Below are 9,201 nucleotides of genomic sequence, written 5' to 3'. Positions count from 1 at the left end.
ATCCTTCTCTTTTCGATAAGTGCACTGGGTTCTTTTTCATGGGTTACACAACACATGGGACCAACGGCTTCACGTCCCATCCGAAAGACGGAGGCAATGGTTAAGAGTCTTGCTTAAGGACACAATGTGTCATGGCTGTGGATTCGAACCCACACTCTGCTGATCAGAAACACCAGAGTTTGAATTTGGTGTTCTTAACCGCTCGGCCACGACACTTCCACGGTTGAGTTAAGTTTGAGTTGTTAAGGCATCAGTTTGCATCCTATCTGCTATTTTATAGAGTTCCATTATAAAAATATTTTTCGAACAAAATAACGTTTACAGTAATTTCGGATGTTCCTTTTTTTTTTTTTTTTTTTTTTTTTTTTGGGGGGGGGGGAGGGGGTGGGACTGGGCGTTGGAGGTCTATGAGAAACCGCCCTACGCTGACATGGGCTTAGCTCTAGGGATGTGCAATGATCCGACAGACGCCAAATCTCGCAGGTAGTCTTGATCTGATGGAGGCCTTGGGGACAACGGGGTGGTGGGCATCGTCTTGTGGTTGCTGATGGAAAAGGGTGCAGAGAACGGTCTGGGTGCGACGTGGGAGGACACGGTGGCCAGCCTCGGTTGACGGTCGACTGGAACCACAACCATTGCAGTACCGTTCGCGACGTTCGTTGGGGGACTCGTCTTCACGTTGATTTCGGACGTAAACACTTTGTCGCAAACTTTCACGGGAATTGTGAGCCGGAGGAAAACGGGGAGGAAAACAAGTCCATGCAAGGCACCGATGAAGATAACAAGAAACATCGTCTTGAAGAAGGTTCTGAAGATGTACGAATCTGTGAAGGCGAGGACTACGGCGCCGAGTATGGTAGAGAGGGAACCCTGTACGATGGGCATGCCGACGGAGTACAGAGCATGGATGATGTTGGCCTGACGAGAACCTTTGTCTGCTGTGACGTAGGCGTAGCTGATGTGTGCTGAGAAATCCACACTGAAACCTACGGAGAGAATGAGGCTAGTCATGGCGATGGCATCGAGGTTGACTTGCCAAAAGGTCATGTACCCAACCACCCCTGTAACGATGGAGGCTACAGCCAGAGTAACGATGATAGAACAGATTGGGTTCGGGATCATGAGTAAAGCTACAATCAACATAGCTCCGACCGCGATGCCTAAGTTTTGAAGCGTGTTTGGCAAGATTGATATGTATTGATCATAGAAGATGAAGGCTGGATGGTAGACTATTGCAGGTAGCTCTGAATCCTTTGCAATTTGTCTCAGCTCGGTCGTCATGAATCTTTCTTTTTCGGTGGTGTTCAGGTCTTTCGTTGTGACAAAGAATCTCGAGGCCTTAATGTTGGTGCCGTTATCGCAGAAAACAATATCAAGGGAGTACTGTTTATAGGCTGGATGTTTGAGGAAATCGTCTCGGAGTATGTTGATGAATTCGGCCTGGTTTGGTTCTTTGAGGTTGGTAGAGTTTAGGAAATCAAGATAGTCCCGAAGCCATGAAGCAGACAGATTGTGGTCTCTACTGAACGTATACTCGTTGTTTTCCACCTTTGCTAAACTCTGTTCCATGATGTCTTGTACTTTTGGATTCCAGACGTCTCTTTTCTCGGTGAACACCAATGCAACCTGCGGACCATACTGCTTGAAGTAGGCACTTTCCATATCTAGGAAGTCAGCTGCGTATGAGTTATCTCGGGCGAGGTTGCGCAGACTCAGACCTTCTTGTACCTGAGTACATCCATAGATGGCGGCAACCAAGTAGCCAACGTATACCACTGAAATGAGTAATGTCATCCACCATCTTGTGGTGAAGGGACCGTAATACTTCTTAAAGAATATCATCAATGCATGATCGTTGAATTCCCCATCTTGGCCGGCTGGAGGCTGCGACCCACCTGCGCAGAATATCTTGTACGCTGTAGATTCGGTCTCCTCCTTAGGTTTGACTTTAAGACATGACATACAGTGTCTGTTCGCCGCCTCACGTCTACCAAATAAAGCCATGCAGGCACCGAAGAAAGTAATCTGGTATACGTAGTCAAAGATGACAGCCACGCCGGTATACATGCAGAATATACGCACCGATCTGAAGTACGTTATAGCGCCAATACCGAAAGCCAAGGCATCTGTGATGGATGTGATGGTTATCGACATGGCAGCCTCGGAGAAGGCATAGCGCATGCGCTCTTCCACGGGCAGTCTGACGTCAGTCTGTCGCCAGGCAGCAACCATGATGAACATGTCGTCGACTCCAATACCTGTAGATATTGAGAGAAAAAAATCACGATGTTGCGTATATATTTTGCCTTAGCCTGCAGCGAAGGGCCCGTTTGGTCACAACACTCCCGTAGTACGTTTTCAGCTAGTGTTTTTTCCCCATAAAGTTTAGACCTCGTACTAAAGTTACTAAGGTTTGAGCGAGCTCACGCGCCGTGGATTTTGCGTTGTGCGCGGCGTGAAGTTGGGCTGTGAAGGGGGAGATCGCGAAGTTGTCCGATTCATAGCTGACAGCTATCCCTTCTAAGAATAATTTTGAGGGTGAAAATAAAGGGATTTGCAGCTTCTCAATGAGATTTTTTTTGAAAACATTGGTAGCAAAATCATAACAATGAGGGTAATGCAAAACCACACTTTCCGTGCACAAACACATGACATCGTGTGAACATTCTCTTGGAATTTCCTTCAAGTGGAACTGTTACTGGCATTGTTTAGCCACCGGTAAGGTGTTATGTTACAAACTCCGGAATATTCTTAAATGATTTCGAGAATTTAGTCTTTTTTGAGCCAAAAATTACAACAGTTATCATGTCTTTTTAACGCACGTTTATATGCAGTACGCCGTGTTTGTTTACCTCTAATACCCACTATAGGTCATACGTGACGCACGGAGCGCAATTGGTCTATTAAAATGGTCATATCGGCCCAAAATGGGACCTACAGTAGTCTTGGTTCCAAGACCATTGGTGTTGCCTGGTCACACACAACCAACGTTCCGATTATGCACAGCAAAAACTGTACACGCTTGTAATGAACGAACGCTAGCGGGCGCTCTGTTTCTCTGATTTAGATCTCACCATGGTCTTGGATATTTGCAACGACGGGTCTTAACTTTTTTATTGTTTTTCGTCAAATCTCCCCCGACATTCCGGTGGAGCCAATCAGAGGCTGCGTAGCGGTTGGCTCATGAATAATAATCATCAGTGTTGTGCATGCAGTGTACAGTGCATGCAGTTTACAATGCATGCAGTAAGTACGTTGCATGACTTTTGCTATACTCTGCATGTGTGTGTGGGTATACGTTTTTATCGGAGTATAATAATATCCAGATCAGCAGGATTTGAAACTTTGCACGGTGGAAATACGATATAGAATAAAGGTTTGCGGTAACACCACAAACCTTTCTATTAATATCCAGATACACACTTCTGCATTGCCATGATGCAGTTTGAAATGCGATCGTGGGGTTATGCTCCCGACGTGACAGGGCCCAATTTCATGAAGCCTGTATTGGCACAACAATTTGCTTAGCACAAAATAGTATTGCTTAGCAGAAACTGGTTACTGAACCAATTTTTAATTAAATTTGAAATGTTGTAGACTTGTGGCTAGTGCCCAACTAAATTGTTGGATAGTAAAGAAACTGTGTACAGTATTTTCTGCCAAACAGATAACTGGTGGGCCCTGTAGTGTTATTCACAGTGAAAATTGTTTAATCTTGGGGGAAGGAAATCTTGAGGGTATCAAAAGCGTCCTTTTGAGAACGTATTTTGATACGTAAGCGTCGCTGCAGATCTTGGAACGTAAGCATAGCTTGACACGGGATTGAAAGCGTACCTTTTGATATTATAGCGTAACCTAAACGTATCTTGGACTGTATAATAAGCGTAGCTGAGTAGCTGCGCAGCTTGGAACAAAACAATATCTTTTGGAGCGTAAGCATATCTTGAAACGTAAACGTAGCTGCGTATCTTGAAACGTAAGCGTAACCTCACATGGGATTGAAAGCGTACCTTTTGATACTATAGCGTAACTTGAAGGAAAGTAAGCAGATCTAGGAATGTAAGCACAGCTGAGTAGCTGCGTAGCTTGGAACGTTGACATATCTTTTGGAGCGTAAGCATATCTTGGAACGTAAGCGTAGCATCGTGGAACGTAAACGTAGCTGCGTATCTTGGAACGTAAGCGTAGCTTGACTCGGACTTGAAAACGTACCTTTTGATATTATAGTGTAACTTGAAGGAACGTAGACTTAAGTGTATCTTGGAACGTAAACGTAGCTGAGTAGCTGCGTAGCTTGGAACGTAACCATATAATATCTTTTGGAATGTAGTCGTAACCATATCTTTTGGAACAACTCATGAGAAATTGTGAATTTTGATTGTTTGTCGAGTGGCGACTACTGCTATTCAACTCACTTAGTTAATTGTGCGGCTAAGACTACGTACTATAAAAGTAGTTGTGATCAAATTCCTGCTTGGTTAACCACTTTTGTCGCTCATGACTATTCACAAAAACTTTTTACAAAACACATGCAGACGTCAGTGACACAATCTTTCAATCATTTCAGATGCCTCTTCGGCAAACAATATGTCACGATGCATCTGGGGCAGCGGGAGTAAGTTTCGCGACTAATATCGAAGTCGCAGTTATTTGAGACGACTATAGTCAGGTCATAAATTCCACTAGTTGCCCAATTTAATCATTACCTCAAAAATAGCTCTTCGTTCACAGAATTAAAAAATAATACTTTGTTTGACAAAATTATGCTTTGAGGGAAGTTTGTTTTATCATTATTCTTATTTCAACCTTTTATAAAAAACTCTCATAATTTTGTTAAGCTACTCACACAATAACACTGTCAATATAACAAAATGCGGTATGTGACGTTTCGACATCATCAACATTACCTGAAAACTCATAACAAAAAGAAATTAGGGGGCCATGAAACAAAATGGAGCATATTGGAACGTTGCGATCATAAGAAACAACAGATTCGACACCCGCAAGCTTGGAGTTCATAGCACCCGGGATTTAACACCTTCAACCCCCACGAGACACGGCATGGGTGGTACGTGATATTCCACAAGGCTTACGTTCCGATTGCTCCACGCCGTGGGGCCATACAAGCGTCCGTTGGTTACACGGACTCTCTGAATGCTAATCTTACATTCGATTTTTGACCATTATTTACTATTTCAAATCGTCACGTATCCATAATCTGAATAGGTAGTCTATACTTAAAATTTCACCGTTTTCCTTTTAATAGGCCTAATGACCACGGAATCACTTTGAGCAAAGATTATTAAAAATATAGCGCCGATCATATTGACCTTTGACTCGATCTAGTTTGAATACTCATCTTCAATTCGTCACGTGATATGAATATTGCATACATTAAAAGTCATTTACATAGTCTGGCCACGCCTTCAATTTGCAAATATCCAAGACTTGGTGAGCACAGACATGGTGAGATCCGGAAATCAGAGAAACAGAGCGCCCGCTAGCGTTCGTTCATTACAAGCGTGTACAGTTTTTGCTCTGCATAATCGGAACGTTGGTTGTGTGTGACCGCGCAACACCAATGGTCTTGGAACCAAGACTAGACCTACAGTCCTAGCTGTATCTCGTTTGTAGCCCCATAGCAAAAAAAGAAAGAAAAGGTTTTGTCACGCACTACCCTGCCAGCAATGATTTTTCATTGTGTGCACATTCTTTGTATTGTTGATTTGTGTTGCTACATTATATTCTACCGTTGATTTGAGGAACTTAGGGGACTTCTTTACTGACGCCCAGTAGATATTTCCCTAATTCGGGATGGGAAACTTCTCATGTCTAAAAACAACTGGGAGTATACGACATTGAGCGGGGGAACGAGGGGAAGGGTGGGTATGTTTAGTTTCACATGGCCCAAACATTTTGGCCGGCCTTTAATTGGGTTTTTAAAACAAGATCAATTTAAGATTGATTAAATATTGTTTGCTTACCAATAATAAGAAATGGTGCCGTTCCCACCACATTGATGTAAGGTACTCCGATGTAACCCATCAGACCGAACGATGAGAGCACAGCTAGGCCGGCAGATATCACCCCACAACCGGCCAACCAAGGCTTGCTCCGTACCCAGTCCAACATCACACAGGAACAAATGCTGAAGGTAATCAACAGCGTAAAAGTGATACTAAAGTCTTTGATGACATTGGAGCTGGCTTTATCTAACTCTGTCTCAAGAGTACTGGATACCTGGCGAGTGATTCTTATCTCGGTTGAATTGAAGGCTTCAACAACTTGAAGAAACTCGTCCTCCCATAGAGCACTTCGTTGGTCGTCCATGCTGTCTTGATGCCGTAAGATGTAAGACAACTGCATGACCTCTGCTGAAAGAACTTCATCCGATAAATTAGATTTGAACTTCACTCCTCCCAGCTCTCCACCAGAAAATACAAACTTTTTGTTTGAATTGTAGACAGGATAAGTCAGATTGATCGCCTGTAACATGCTTGAGTTGTAATCGTATAAAGACAGTATTGCGTTTTCATTACAAGTATTGTTCCATTTGACACAGAGTTCAACATAATAAAATGGATCCACCGAATCGTTGTGTCGCATCGTCCCATGAAGATTAAGAATTTCTTCATGAAGATTAAGAATTTCTTCAAAGACAGTCTCCGTCAGAACGTTTCCACCATCTTGTCTTTGTATGATTACTTTCCCCGATCGACCAAGCCTTGTCAGACGAGTCACTAAGGTGTCGTTGTCGCCATGTTGTGTAAAAAGCTCTTCCACTGTTTTCCGGTCTGTTTTCGCCTGCCCATTCTCCGGTGTGTATAAATTCTCTACGCTCTGCTCACTTGTAATGAACGAAATTCCAATACCGAGTACTCCAGCCAGCAACATCGGTGATAATAGGAACCACAACGGGTGCCTGGCGATGAAACCGCCATAGTTGAAGAAGAATTTCTTAATATTCTTCTCGATGCAATCGAATCTCATGTTGTTGTTGCTGTTGTTGTTTCGGTTTTTTGGCGGTGTTTTTTTTTTTTTTTTTTTTTTTGGGGGGGGGGGGGTCGAAAACTTGAATTTGATAGCCAAGACCTTGCTGGATCTTTCCTAGTTCACAACACACAAATATAATTTTATTGTTTTGACAACTATGATGAGATATGCAACAACGATTGTTTTTTCTCTAGTTAGCAACAACGATCACTTTATCGTTTTGGAAACCGCTGTTTTTCTGGGAAAACCAATCCAATGTTCATGCACATAATATTAACGACACACTCCTGTATTTCGTTAATAATTGATGAATAAAATGTTTATTCAGGTACGCCTGCCAATGAAACTGATCCAAGCCGTACCAAGCCCTGGTTGATGTATGTAAAGGGTGGGAGTTCAACGCTTAGACGTTAGATTAATGTCTGGTGATTATTTTGTCAGTCAAATTTTGAGTCATGTGCTAACAACGAAGTGCTTGTTATTTTCGAAACACATAATGTAAAGGAAATCACAAGCACTTTTTAATGGTTTTGTGGTTGTTTCCTTAACACATTAATACAACAAACTAAAAACCACAATACAAAACAAGCAAACAAAACCGAAAACGAACAAACAAGCATTCAACACACAAACAAAATACCCAATTCAAAAACGCAAACAAACAAATAAATAATTACCACAACAAACAAAAAGTCAAGAACAACATTATTGGTTGATGTTTGGTCGTGTTTTTTTAAATGGCCCATGAACCAGCCCGGTATCGAGTGCACTACAGAAAAACGCAAGTGAAAACAATCTTTGGGAAAAAAAACAGTAACGAACACAGTGCCATTAGGTATTTCAACTGAGCAAAAAACGTGTGTATGGAAACTTAAATAAATCCAGAGAGGTTATATAAGGATAACACGGCAATTTTGTTTTTTAACCGACTTGAGATTTTTAAAGAAACACGAACCAGTTCTTGAACCTAGCGGAAGGGTAATGTACAAATAACGATCGTCACAACTATAGAGATGCTGCTTTACAGATGTAGGGCGATTAAACATGCAGACTAATATCAAATTTTTGAGCGGAAAAAACATCGTTTTATAAACTAAAACACCAAGAAATGCAAACATTGAATTCCGAAAAAAAATCTTATATTTCAAACAAACTCTTGAACCGAACGCACGAACGAACGAACGAACGTCAGTGCCTCAGGTGGGAAGGGTCTATTGCTTGCAGTTAGTCGTCAATGTTTGCCGCTGCATGAATCCACACTTAACGCGTTGGAAAAGCTGCGGAACCCATTTTATTATAAGCAACTGTAGAATGTATGCGGTATAAGGTGCATTGCACTGCACAGCGTGTTACTCAGTTCCCGATACTGACGTCATAGTAGACAAATCCCTAGTGCGATGGTTTATAGGGTCGTAGAGATGAGAATGGTAAATGAACGAAAACCCGTGAGAATTTGCCGCTATCGTACAACGAGTGCGTTGAGTTCATGCTGCGATGACAACCGACCGTGGTAACTTTTGAATGTTTTTGTTGTTTACTTCTCTTGTGCGGAAAATGTCGGACTTTCCCCTTGTTATTCCCGAATTTGTTAATTCAAGCACTTAGCCAATCATTGTCAATCTAGGTAAAACATTAACTGAACTTGGCGTACATCCAATATGGCTCTGTTTGTTGGAGTTCATTAAGTACAACATGATCAATTGTTGTGTCTTTGACTTATTTTGTAGAATCTTGCGTTTGTTTCAAACTGTCATTGCGCATGTATGTTGCTTTAAGACTGCTCCCAGTACACTGTGAAATAAATATTATAACTACGATTGAATCAAAATGGCGCAGTAGACTGTCATATTGGCTAGGAAATAGCAGTACAAATTTTACAAAGTTTTGCTAATTTAAAATGACTATCATCACTACAAAGACGTATAAACATAAGTGAAACCTATGAGGTAATCGGAAAATGTTAGCCTAAACCTTTATTTCGTACATGCCACGGTCAAATCACATACTATGAAATGACATAGACTGTAGAATTTGAATTAATTTTGTCTTTATTCAAGTCCAGTTCTCAAGCGAGAGATTCATATGCCGTCGATATGAAGCTATTAATGGTGGTCCCGGCACAGGTTGGGGATTTTTCTGATGTGGACTTAAAATAAAAGGACTACCACGGGATTGGGACTTGAGACAAGTCTAAGATTAATTTTGTGA

The 9,201-nt window shown here is 41.8% G+C and overlaps 1 protein-coding gene across 1 annotated transcript; it reads right to left on the bottom strand.

Annotated features, from left to right (window-relative positions):
- Positions 1–420: 420 nt before the first annotated feature.
- On the bottom strand, positions 421–7,009 carry LOC139939158 (patched domain-containing protein 3-like). The gene is made up of 2 exons (XM_071934921.1): positions 5,985–7,009; positions 421–2,258 (listed from the first exon to the last, which is right to left on the bottom strand). Exons 1-2 carry the CDS (start codon positions 6,988–6,990, stop codon positions 421–423), a joined length of 2,844 nt encoding a protein of 947 aa, XP_071791022.1. The 5' UTR covers positions 6,991–7,009.
- Between the last annotated feature and the right edge of the window lie 2,192 nt (positions 7,010–9,201).

Source organism: Asterias amurensis, chromosome 6 (genome assembly GCF_032118995.1).
Source record: "Asterias amurensis chromosome 6, ASM3211899v1".
NCBI lineage: Eukaryota > Metazoa > Echinodermata > Asteroidea > Forcipulatida > Asteriidae > Asterias > Asterias amurensis.
Note: the sequence above shows the minus strand (reverse complement) of the source record. Positions and strands in the feature narration are given on the sequence as shown.

Coding starts and splice junctions, on each gene's coding strand:
- LOC139939158 (XM_071934921.1), bottom strand. CDS start 6,990: ATGAGATTCGATTGCATCGAGAAGAATATTAAGAAATTCTTCTTCAAC. Junction 2,259..5,984: donor GGCACCATTTCTTATTATTG/GTAAGCAAACAA, acceptor CAATATCTACAG/GTATTGGAGTCGACGACATG.